The 13,693-nt window shown below is 33.1% G+C and overlaps 1 protein-coding gene across 50 annotated transcripts in view; it reads right to left on the reverse strand.

The window, feature by feature from the left end:
* BAZ2B (bromodomain adjacent to zinc finger domain 2B) overlaps nt 1–13,693 on the reverse strand; it is a 412,036-nt gene that overhangs the window by 138,980 nt on the left and 259,363 nt on the right. For 28 of the 50 annotated variants that reach the window (XR_012421150.1, XR_012421149.1, XM_015432249.3 and 25 more), the window contains 2 exons: nt 5,612–5,800; nt 226–393 (listed from right to left, as the gene is read on the reverse strand). Coding sequence is in view for 48 of the 50 variants with exons in the window: in XM_015432249.3 (XP_015287735.3) it covers nt 226–393; nt 5,612–5,800 (357 nt within the window). In the remaining 2 variants the exon portion in view is untranslated. The remainder of the gene's footprint in view (nt 1–225; nt 394–5,611; nt 5,801–13,693) is intronic. The other 22 variants (XM_074009253.1, XM_074009250.1, XM_074009227.1 and 19 more) reach the window with 2 other exon arrangements.

A 13,693-nucleotide genomic window follows, 5' to 3' on the forward strand; every position in this document is an offset into this window, starting at 1 on the left:
CCTTGGGAGGCTGGGGCAGGAGGACTGCTTGAGCCCAGGAGGATGAGGCTACAGTAAGCTATGATCACATAACTGCACTCCAGCCTGGGCAAAAGAGTGAGACCTTGTCTCTATTAAAACAAACAAACAAAAACAAAAAACGAAAAAAAGGTATTAAACCTGAACATTATGAAAATATATGAGAATGGAAGATTTATAGCTCTTCACTTATGTTAATGCGGATACCTTTCTCGGGACCATTTCGATTACTTTTTCCTGAAGTCCTTGAATGGAATGAAGAAGAATCATGATTCTGGGCTGGGGGAGCAAATAGTGGTGGAATTCCCAGTAATGGTGGAAAGAAGGTTGCTCCTGTACGTGTATGAGCATCGGTTGTTCGCCACCATTCTGCACCTCAAAACCAAACAAACCAACCAAACAAAAATATATAAATTAACTTTCCAGTTAATATCACAATGGCTTTCTATGTTTTATTTCAAAAATAATTCAAGTTTCATCTTGGAACAAAACTGCTGAATTGCTCATATTTCTGATTGTTTTCCTAATTTTAAACAGTAGAACTTGTACACTTAACACTCTTCTCATTAGGCCAGTATCTAAGGATCTTCACTTGGCAGCTTTGTGGAGTTCAAGCTTGTAAAGGACAAAGGTAGTCCACAGTTTAAAAAATGAAAGTGAAAACTAGGAATATGAAAGAATTATTTCACTCTTCGATGACTTATCCCATTCTCATCTGTTTTAAACCCTTAGAATTTAAGTTTACATCTACAACCTATGTTAAGACTTTCCTCAGATTACATACAATATAAATCTGGCTCTGATAAATCAGATAGTCTAAATAATAATATAAGACTACTGTAATCCACTATACCTTAAGTACATTTATGGAAGAAAACTTCTATACTTAAAGATAACCCCATAAATACAGCAAAATCAGTAGGCCTTTTTATGTTCTAAAAAATAAGTTCTCAAAGGAGATTTCAAAAACAAGTAATTTCACATTAAAATATAAAAGATTTATAAAGCCTCCCCCCTTAAAGTTAATGATGAAAGCCTGAATTTTGTTTTTACTTCCACTCATAAATTACAGATAACAACGACTATTTTATTGATATAAAATGACCAGTGGTAGAAAATCATTCAATAAATGGTAAATACTTAAAGAGTATCTCTTTAAAGTTTTAGAAAAGGAAATAAGCCAAATTTTACACATTTTTCAAGGAAGGATGAAGTAATCTTGTATTGCCCCATCTAAAATCTCAAAAACAATCTTCTCCAACTGGCTAGTCTGCTAGATTACCAAATCAGTTATTATCTTTCAGACCAGACTTCCAAAAGATATGGGGTATTTTTCATTGACTATGACAACCATAAGAACATTAGAGGAAAAAACCCCACAATAATACAGTACTGAAGAAACTCAAAATTGTCAGGCTATTGTATTATATAATCGTTAAAACTTTTCTAGGAATATCCTTCATTAAAAATAGAATGTAAAGTGGTATGCACCTTCATTATCTAATGGCAAAATCTGTAGTTTAAAAGAAAAGTGAAATTTTCATGGTAGTTGCCAGTTTCAAAGGTCTGAAAAACAGTGTAAGTAGAAAACTGCAAAAGCTATTCTTCTGCACTGCAGGAAGGTGTTACTAGTAAAATGATACCAATGTATATTCAGCCATGCCTGAACAGTGGGAACTGAACCAAGAATAACTATACAAAAGCATTGATCATTTATCCACTGTTTAGATGAAAGATGTACATTTAGATAGGAAGACAAAGTATGTGTTTTGGGCTTGTATCAGCACAGTCAGAATCTTGTTATTTATAGGTTTGAAAGCTAGGTTCTACCTAGCTGATAAAAAGTTACTGTACTGAGGACCAGGCACAGTGGTTCACACTCGTAATCCCAGAGCTTTGGGAGGCTGAGGTGAGAGGTTCACTTGAGGCCAGGAATTTGAGACCAGCCTTGGGCAACAGAGAGAGACCATGTTGCTATAAAAAATTTTAAAAAGCAGGGAGGGACTGAGGTTTCCCAAAGATATTTATATAACTTAACACAGAGTCTGTAATGAAAGTGGAATTCAAAGACTTTGTAAACAACCAAAAAATTGGTAAGGTAATGAAAGTCTAGAAAGATTCAAATATTTTAGACATAATCAAACTCAGAAAAAAACATTTTAAAAAGTACTCGAGAATGTCAATGGTAAATAAGCACATAGCTGGGTGTTGTGGTGCACTTCTGTAATCCTTGCCACTGGGGAGGCTGAGGCACAAGAATCACTTGAGCCTGGGAAGTGGAGGTTGCAGTGAGCTGAGATCACACCACTGCACTCCACAGCCTGGGTGACAGAGTGAAACTCTCTCTCAAAGAAAAAAAAAAGTAAATAAGTACACAGTAGAGATTAGAGAAAACAATGGGAAAATGTGTGTTATAAATAACCTGACACCACAGAAGAAAATACAAAATAAGAAAATAAGATTAGTTAAATAAAAAGATGCGAATGGTAGAGCTTCTGAATATAAACTTTACAAATGTCTGATGTTATTTCATAGGAAATAATTTTTGTTAAGTGACAAGCTTGTCTTCCAAATTTAGGAAAATAAACAAAATTTAGTCACAAATCAGCTTGTTGATAAAATGAAAAATACAAAATAAGGATAACATAAATCAGCATATGGTAAATTTCTAAGTATATTCAAAAGAAAGAAGAGCATAGTAGCAACATTTAACTTTTTTTTTTTTTTTTGAGACAGATTCATGCTCTGTTGCCCAGGTTGGAGTACAGTGGCCTGACATGGGCTCACTGCAACCTCCATCTCCTGGATTCAAGTGATTCTCTTGCCTCAGCCTCCAGGGTAGCTGGGATTACAGGCATGCACCACCATACCTGGCTAATTTTTGTAGTTTTGGTAGAGATGAGAGGTTTAGCTATGTTGGTGAGGCATCAAGTGATCCGCCTGCCTCGGCCTCCCAAAGTGCTGGGATTACAGGCATGAGGCACCCATGGCCAGCCAATATTTGACATATTTAACTCAAAGAGTCTATTAATAATATTTCAGAGGACATAATAGATCTCAATTTGAACCTAGAAGATTTAGTAGAATTTAAAAATCATTCATACTTGATACAGCCAAAAATACTTTGCAAAAATTCATGGTAATTTAATATTAAAATTAATTACCAAAAAAATTACAAATATTTTAAAAATTACCATGAAATACTATTTCAATATAAAATGGAAATAATTTTATTATGCTAATATCCATTAAATAATTTTACATTTATTGATTTAATTTGAAATGCATATTTTAGAAACTACATAAAATGTAAAAATAAATTATTCCTCATTAAAAATTCCTAGTGATATCTTCCTGTTTTGTTCTTATTTATTTACTGGGTGATTTAAAAGTCTGGCAATTTGGTCACCCTTCTGAATAAAGCCAATTATAGAAAATTTATATTTAAGTTACTGTACGAAACTGCAAATTAAACAAAATGAATCTTTGAAAACTAGGCATAATCTATGCCCATCTGGCAAAAAGTATGCTCATCTAGGCATACTTTTATCACTAAAGATTCTGTCTTGCAATTGTCTGTTTATCTATCTCCTAAAAACTGTAAGCAACATAAAATATAATATACTATGTTTATTCTTCTGTTTTTGGCCTTGTGTGCAGAGCATAGTAGATGCCCAAAGAATTTTGTGCATTTAATGAAAAAGTGAATAATTTATTTTGGCTGAGGAAGCTATCAAATTTTTTTCTATACAGAAGTATCAACATTATTGAAATCCAGATGAGTAATTTTTTAAATGTGTTAACCATCATTCTAGTACAAAAGATATTTGATTTTAATAATATAGTATTTACATTGTGGTTTAGAAATGTTCAAAAGCAACAGTGTAATAAGCCATGATAAAGCAATAAAAATATTTAAGATATCACTATCTATATTGCTATTTATTTTGATATTTATTCAGTAAATTCAGATACTTATATTTCAGTAAATATCTATGGAATGCTTATCTTGCTAAGCAACCATGCTAGAAACTGACTAAATTCCTATTAATATTTTTGAAGGAAATGTTAAAACTTGGTTTAAGACTTCTTTAACTGCCTACTCACAATACTCCTCCTCAGCATCCCTGCTTCCCAGACAACTGAATTAAAGAAGTAATATGACTCAAGAAATAGAACTTGAAATATACATTTAACCATCTATCCTTTCTACATATTGTTTTAAAAACACTTCTTTCCTTTTAAGAAAGCATTTGATAAATTATTAACCATTAAAGTAGGCAAAATAAAATAATGATAGTTACCAATTATGGACTAATTATGTGTACCAGATACTGTACTCGGCACTAAATATGACTTAACTCCTTTAATCCTCACAAGAACCCTGTAAGTCAGGTACTATTATTATGATCCTCATTTTTCAGATGAGAAAACTGATGCTAAGAGGTCAGATAATTTGTTCAAAGTCACATAGCTATGAAATAACAAAGCCAGATTTCAATTCAGGCCTATTTGTCTCTAGAATTATGCTATAATGTTTTAAGTTATTTTACATACACTAATACATGCAGACCTTACTAAAATTTATTAAAGTCAAATTAATCTATAGAAAACACATTCAAATTTAAGCTTTCAAGATAATATAACAAATTAAAGCATGTCTGTCTAAAGTTTTAATTAACTGATGTCTTACTGAACTACTAAATCCTCATAATCTATAGAATTTTGGATAATACTGGTCCTCTTGCCATGTAAGTGGTACAACTCTCTAGTTGTTTTGATCAAATACAGAAAAACAGGCTGGGCACAGTGGCTCACACCTGTAATTCCAGCACTCTGAGAGGCTGAGGCGGGCGGATCACTTGAGATCAGGAGTTCAAGACCAGCCTGGCCAACATGGCGAAACCCCGTCTCTACTAAAAATACAAAAATTAGCCAGACATGGGGGTGCGTGGCTGTAATCCCAGCTACTCGGGACGCTGAGACAGGAGAATTGCTTGAACCTAGGAGGAAGAGGTTGCAGTGAGCTGAGATTGCACCACTGCACTCTAGCCTGGGCAACAGAGCAAGATTCCATTTCAGAAAAAAACAAAACAAAACAAACAAAAACCAGAAAAATAAAGAAAGGTAAGAGTCTAGCTCATTTTCCTTATGGTGAAGAAAAGTGAGAACTTGAAATAGGGGTGTAAAAATACTCATAAAAACAACTTCAGTTTCACACTAAATAATTTTTTTAAAAATCAAATAAGGCTGAGGAAAATTTATTTAACTCTACATTTATAATACGTATACTTTTCTGTATATTGTACTTCAACAAAAAACATGAGAAAAACTTGCCTGAATTACTCTGTCCTGTGACAGACACTTATTTCTCTAGTTAAATACCTGGATATCTAATTAACTGCTCTGCCACTTAACACACGTAGGGTGTTTAATTTTTTGCACATGATAAATAGGATTGAGCCAATTCTTATACCAAAGTTTTAAATATACCAGGCATTAGACTATTCCTTTTATTCAATAGACAAATTACTGCTTGAACATTCTCAAGCTTTCCTCCTTTCCTTGAACACTGTTTGTAACAGATGTTTACCTGGAAAAGATGCTAGTTGGGGATGTGCGGCTAAGGCTGTGGGTGTACCAAGTGTCCCCAAACCACCAAATTCTGAATGCCCTGAGCTGGCTGAATGTAGACCAAAGACTGGGTGGCTGACCATTGGGAAGGCACTCGACACTGTGGACAGGTTAAACGGTTGATCCCCAGCTGTTCTGAATAAATGTCCTGGGAGGGAAAAAAACACACTTAAAGTTGTACTATAAAAAACAGATGAGATTTATCTGATTTCAGTGTTTGTAGTTAAAATTTATAATAATTTACCTATTACATTTTTGTTTTACCTTTTTCCTGCTGCATTTTCTACTCTTCAAACCCTATGAAATGTTTCTAGAAACATGAAGGCATGCTAAAAATCATTAAAATGAATGGTATAACTTTACTTACTTTGAATTTGAGATTTGAGAACCGATGTTTTAAGTAAATAATTTTCACTAATTAAAACTGTCTGACCTGAGGAAGTGAGGCCAATTTTCTCTTAATATATATACATTAATATATTATCAATATATTTTACTCATAAGAAGGGAAATAAAAAACATCCTATTAATCTAAGGTTGAAAGCCACTGAAATAAGTACAGGATCTGTCACCAGGTGAATACTCAAATTATTATACACTCTAAGCAAGGGGATCCCAGTTTCAATGAGCCAGAGTTGAAGCTCTGTTCTCTAATACAGTCATGAGTTGTTTAATGACGGGGATACATTCTAAGAAATGCATTGTTAGGTGATTCCGTCATCGTGCAAACATTGTACAGTGTAGTTACACAACCTAGGTGGTACAGTCTACTACACACCTAGGTTATAGGATACAGTCTATTGCTCCTAGGCTACAAACCTGTTCAGGATATTACTGAACTGAATACTTTAGGCAGCTATAACACAATGGTAAATATTTGTATATCTAGACATATCTCAACCTAAGAAAGGTACAGTAAAAATATGGCATTATAATCTTAGGGGGCTATTGTCAAATATGTGGTCAGGCATTGACTAAAATGTCATTATGCGGTGTATGACTGTACTTCTTAGGTGAGAAGAGTATCTTGATACCAAAAAGGGAATATATTCTAGTCTAACAAAACAATGCACAAGACAACATAAGTACTTAATAAATTTACAAAGATATTTCTAAATGAATTCACAAGTGGTTATCAATATAAAAATCATTTTTAACTTTCTCAGAGTAAGACAATGTTCAATTCAAATGAGTCTGACTTTTTAATTCTATTTTTAATCTAAAGAAAATCTAATAGTAAGTGTTACAACTCCAGGTTGGAATGTTGTATGATAAAAAACATGACTTATTTTTCATACTTTGTAGGAATTTGGCAGAAAAATTTTCTAATGCTTGGAAATCCTCCCTTTACTTCCAGGAAATAATTAAGGTACCCTGTCTTGTGATAATAGAATACTCTAGGTTATCTTAAGAATTTACTGTGTGAACAGTATTGTGCTCTGTGTAAAATTAGAATAAAGCTTCCTTATTATCTCTTGTTTATATTATATCAGTCCTGACTGTGCACTGCAATTTAATTAGTTTTAATATAGTATGTGTGAAATTTATAAATGTAAGTTAAAAATAGTATACTTATTGTTATTATTTAGTTATCAACCAAATCTCTTCCCTTGGCTTTCTTGCTTCCTGAAAACCAAGGGGTAGTCCTAAAAAAGGGTCAGCATGTACCCTCCAAAGTCTGATATAAAACCTATACTGTTTATTAAAATAACGCTATATTCTTTACTGAAACAGGAAGATCTGAATGACTTTTAAAAATAAGATTTAAATAAGTTGCATTAAGTATGTTTTGTATCAGGCTATTTAAGAAAAAAGTTCTGAATCAGGATAGTGCTCCCACTACAACAAAGCAGTAACTAGATTTCACAGGGAAAATCCTCATGTCTTTACAAGGAAGGCCCACAAGGAAACTGTGAGGTAAGAGGACAAGGAAAGGGCATAAACTTGGGTGCCTTTTCTAAATCAGCTAATCATTGTTTTTGTTGAATTGGTTCTTCTGTGTATCAGAGTGGAGTGCATTAGAACTGAAGATGAGTCAAAATAAAACAGAGTATGCTACTGCCAAAAAAGGCTACCCAAATGTCACTATCTTTAAGACCAGTGATAAGCTACCAGAAATATTGTGTTAAGTTTTGTTTTTTTTTTTTTCTGGTAAATTCTCAGAAACCCAGCTAGTTTCTCAAAAAAATGAGCTTGTAACTGTAAAAGCCAGTTTTTACTTTCATTTGTTATTACACACAAAATCTCTGGTTCTCACCAATCAATTCAACTTCCTGACTCAAATGTACTTAAATGTTTTATTTATAAACATACTATGATCAGTTCTTTTCTTTCTCCATCAATTAGTGTGGTAAGCAAGTTGAACTGAACTTTGCAGTTTTGGAGAATTTGGAGTCATCTGTAATTTATGTTTTACAAATAACAATTCCTAAATTATATCAATTATATGTATTTAGTCGTGATTTAATACAAAGAAATTTGAGGGAAGTAACCTCAAAACTACAAAAGCTATATTAAATATTATAAAAATCCAGAATAATTGAAATTGCCAAGGATTAGAAACTGATAGAAACACTTCTGTAATAACTAATTGTAATTACAATTAGTTGTAATAAATAATTGGTAATAATTGGTAGTAATAAATAATTGGTAGTAATAAACAATAAGTAATACATAATTGGTAGTAAGCAGCATTCTTAGACGCATAGTTACAGCATTAATTTCATTATTGGGAAGAAGCAAACAAGCTAAACTTTGTAGTCTCACAAGCAGAAAACATAAGCAATAAGTAAATGAAGTTACCACTCTTGCAGCAACAATTAAGAACCAATGATACATAATTTGCCAACAAAAAGTTCCTTTTTAACTCTAAAAGGAGTGGCATCTGGAAGCAACTGAGTAGAAAGTTTCAGCAAAATGAGCTGTATACATCACAGATTCCAATGAAAAAAAAATATAAATCTGTACACAAGAATGACATCCATGCCTGGCAAGAATGCAGAGATGGGCATTCAGATCAAGGCTACTTCAACTCTACTTCCTAATTCTTTCTTCTAAAATTCTTGGTTAAAATAGTTCAAAGCATGGAAAGCACCCTTAGTGACGACTGAATCCTACAGGTCCATTCTTTGCTGGTGAGAAAAAGACTCACCTCTGTATTTAGTGAAATATACTAAGATCACTTAACATGATTGTAGTAATACCATGCATTAAAAAAATACCCAAGTAAAAGACTTCCTCTGTTTCATGTGGGAGAAGTTATACTATAGAAGGGAAATAATTTAAGAATACATTTCACAATTTTACTATATTTTGCCTTTACAGCAAGAATTGAGAACTCAGTGATATTTTTAAAAAAGTAATCTTTCTCATTAAAAAGTTCTGTAATGCTATATATATAATTTTAATAGTTTTTCTTCCACCTTTTACAAAACACAGATAGTAATTCTGTGTAAAAATCTTACAGAATTATTCTGTTATTTAACAGTTTCTGTAATTCAAACACTTCATGAACATACCTATTAAACATCAGGTGCTCTGCTTAAGTAACTGGCCTACAAGGATGAGTAAGACAATCTCTGACCTCAAGGAACTCATGTTTTCAGCATAATTTAAACAGTGCAAGACCATTTTTATACCATAATGTATAAAACAAGTTTGTTAATATTTCAATATTACAAATTGGTACGGTCACATACAGGACTCAGTAATACAACCCAAACACCTAAAACAATGTCTAGTATATAACAGACATAAAATAAATTTTTTTAAATGAATTAATTCACTACTCATTTAAAGTAGAAGAGGCCTATCCATGGGACTCATTCCAAAGGCTTTCAATCATAACAAAAAGTTGTCTTGAGTCTTTATGCAAACTTGCAGTTATGGTTCCTAGATTCCTTTGCCTTATTTCCTTAACCCCTCGTCCTAATTTGTTAACATTACCACTAGCCCTTTATTCCTCCTTGATTCCATTTAGGTCACATGTTGGATTTCATCACACAAAATCCTACCACCTCCAGGATCTTAAACTCTTAAAGTTTCACCCTTGAACCACAATTTTCACATTTCCATTCCCTTATTTCTCAACATGACCTTTAGCCTCTCCCAGGGCCACTCCTTGACCTTATCTGTCTCTTTCCCTCTCAATACCATCAATATCTCTCCTGTGTTAACCTTAAAGGAAAAGTCTTATACCTGCTATGTCTACTTCCTCCTCACTTCTCAGAATGTTTCATCATTTGTGCCAAGCCCCAAGCCTCCCTGCCACTTGGTCTGTAAAATGGAAGTTTTCCTAATCACTAGATCCCTCTAATCTTTCATTCTCAACCTCTTATGTCTGGCATTCCTGATTGCGTCTTTCATATTATTATTTTTTTGACATGGAGTCTCACTCTGTCACCCAGGCTGGAGTGCAGTGGCACAATCTCAGCTCACTGCAACCTCTGCCTCCGGGTTCAAGTGATTCTCCTGCCTCAGTCTCCCGAGTAGCTGGCATTTCAGCTGTGTGCCACTACGTCCAGCTAATTTTTTTTGTATTTGCAGTAGAGACAGGGTTTCACCACGTTGGCCAGGCTAGTCTCAAACTCCTGACCTCGTGATCCGCTCGTCTCGGTCTCCCAAAGTGCTGGGATTACAGGTGTGAGCCACTGCGCCTGGTCCTTTCTTTTCAAAACCCATTATCATCCTTAAGATCTAGGTCATAGAATCCTCTTGGTCCTCTTCTTAACTATACATCTTTCAATAATACTATCTCCTTGATTGGATTTTCTTTTGCTTTTTTCCCACTAAATGTAAAGTATTCCTAAAGATTTTGTCCAGCTGTCTCTTTCCTTCTCTTATGCTTTCCCCTTCAATATTTCACATGCTTATAATGTTTAAACTATCACCTCTATGCAAATGAGTTATAAGCCAGGATTTTAGATCTTTGAGGCAAAAACTGAATCTTATTTAGCTCAGTATTTCCAATAATCTGAAACACAGTAAGTACCTAATAAACTGTTTCTCATTGCTGTATTTTTGGTCACATTACTTCTTCCACTTGAGAACCTACAAAGCCTGTATAACATCCTCTTTGATTTCTGCCCTTTATAATTATATTCTTTACTATTTCAAAAACCTGTTGCTCAAGAAGTATTCTTGAGTCTCCAGACAGATATGTTTGGGGCCTCCTTTCCTTGTTCATGATAGATTATTGGCCATTTGTCCTTTATCATACCATTACTAGGGTATAAAAGTTATGAAGGAAACAGCCATGTCTTAACTATTTTTACTCTTTACAAAACATTGCACAAAGCAAACTGCTATCAGTTGGCAGAGACAACACTTCATAGTACCTGTTTAGGCATCTCCACAACAATAGTTTTCAATTCTTTGTTTCACTTTTCTTTTAAAAGGCTAGAATAAGCAGGAATTATTCTTTAAATGATTAAAATATAACATGCCACTTTGCTCCAATTGCAAAAGTCACTCACAAGGTTAGTAAAAGCTCACTGGGTATTCAGAATGATGTCTCTTTTGTGGCTTTAATCTTTTTATACAGCAGGGATTGCTGTTTTGTTTACACCCTTGGTCCATTGCCAGAAAAATAACCTTAGTCTTCAACCATCTTAACATTTCAAACTACTGTTCACAAGGAAAATTTTGATCATAGACTGATGATGGCTCAGTCAATCCTATAATTACATTTAAAACAAAGCATATTCAGTATTAATAAAAAAGGAGAAAGATACTTTATTTCACAAAACGAAATACAACTCAAGTCAAATAGGCTCTATTAACCTTATGAGTACAAAACAAAATTATCTGGATATTACAATGTTCCACTTTTAGAAAAGCAAATGTTTCTCATATTAATGTACTTAATATCAACAGATGTATTGCTCACAAATAAAACCTGTCTTGATGAAAACTTCTGAGTTCTGCTCAGAGAAGACAATTGCAAGCTGATGAATTATATCATAAAACAATATTTTTAGAAGATCACAATTTTTTTGCAGATATTAACATTCAAACATAGTTTCAATATTATGAATATAAATATTATTTTAGTTTCTATTTTGAGAGGTAACTGTATACATTTTACATAATAAAACTTAATATACATCTGCAATGCCTATGTTCTCAGATTATAATGAGCCGAATACTTTTCAGCAAAGCTTTTCAAATTCTACTGGCCAAATCAAATCACTACATATAAAAGTGATTAAAATCAGTACACAAATGCTGGTGTGTGGCAGTAACAAGGCATGGTAACTACAAATGTCTTTATTGGTATTAATGAATAATTCATTAAGGTTTTCTACCTGAAATTGTACTGAACTAATGCTTTGAATCTAAACTACCAGTGAACAAAATCTCCCATCACTAAGGAAAAGTCCAGAAAGTAAATAAAACAAAATAATTGTAAGAACTAAGTATGTTAAAGCACTCAATCTTTTTAAAAGTAAAGAAAATTGCTTACTATGACATAACTTTGTTTTTTTGTGTGCTAAAAATGTCTTTTAATCTTTCAATGCTACATAAAATTGTTATATCTTGTCTTCAAATTTTGTCTCTAGTTCCTTAAAATGGTAAGTATAAATTTACAACATTACAAAATCAGGCTCTAATATACATCTTGCAAAGTATGGCTATTCATTAAAAATGGTAGTATATTCAAATAAAATTGTTATGAGGACTTTAGTTAATATCAGTAATAAGTGAGTGTAATACCAAAATGAACATCATCAAAATTACTGTAAATCAAAGCAATATTCAAATTACTGGCTCACACATTAAAATTCTTCAGTATATTAATATTTAAACATTTCTGAACTCAAAATGTCCAAATTTTGTAAACCTGAATTTTGATTAAAGAACAGAAAGAAGTCTACAGTTACTGGTGACAAAACATTTCTCTCCAAGTAATTCTCATTTCACTCTTGAATTCTCAAAATGTTTTGAGCTAGTTAACCTTTTTTTTTTTTTTTTAAGAACAAAACAGGTATATTTCTATTAGACTACCTGATACAGAAGATAGTGTGGTATGGATGGATAGTATGAATGACAAATAATACAAATATATTTTATTTGAAATAAACAAAAATGCATACGCAGCTCAATGGGTCACTTGGAAACAAACTGTTGCTTGACTATATTACTGAGCAAAAACAAAACTAAAGCACAAACACTTTTTTTTTTTTAACCTGTATCTGGAGATAGACAGGAAGACACTACTTGTTTCTTTTAAAAACTGACCTTCCCTTAAGGCCGGGTCATAGAACGATAAACAATGTAAATGAATCCACCATTACCAGTTGTTATATTATATCTATGTCATCTGTGTATTCTGAGATTACACACATACCTGCCAATATACCTGGAACAGGTTATTTTATCACAGTTACACTTGAGTTCTTGAAAGGCAGGACGGAGGAAGAGTAATTTGAAGTAAGTTTTACATCCTATTTAGAAGAAATCACTAGCATTTACTTAAATAACAGGTTACAATAGAAAGATACTGCCTGGAATTTATCCTTTTCATTTTGGTTCATTTTTAGTTTTTGTTTATGATTACATAGCTGTTTAATTCATTTGCTTATAGTGCAATCCTGCCACAAAGTACTAAAGCACAAGATACCTATTATTCCCTCAACATCTGCATTTTTCAAGTTTTATACTCTACATCCACAGTATTTCAGTAGTTCTTGACTGTTTAAAAAAATAAATGGGTAAAACTCTTCTAAAAATGCAGATGTCTATAACTACAATGGCACTAAGATGGGAAGGAGACAATGAGAGAAGGGATAAAAGCAAACATGTTCATGTGCAGGGAACGTGGTTCAAGTCTTTGGATTTAAAAACAAGTTCCCCAGAGAAGCTGACACTTCCTTTGCCCTCCAAAAAGAACCTGAAAAGTCCCAATCCAAACTTTCGAAAATTACAGTTCTGAGATGCAATAAATGATGATCAAAGCAGTCAGGGGGAGAAGGATGAACGTGTCTTCCATTTAGCTATAGATTGTAGTATAGCCTCTTTAGGTGCTGGTGGGTCAGTGAAA

The sequence above is a fragment of the Macaca fascicularis genome, chromosome 12 (genome assembly GCF_037993035.2).
Source record: "Macaca fascicularis isolate 582-1 chromosome 12, T2T-MFA8v1.1".
Classification (NCBI taxonomy): Eukaryota; Metazoa; Chordata; class Mammalia; order Primates; family Cercopithecidae; genus Macaca; species Macaca fascicularis.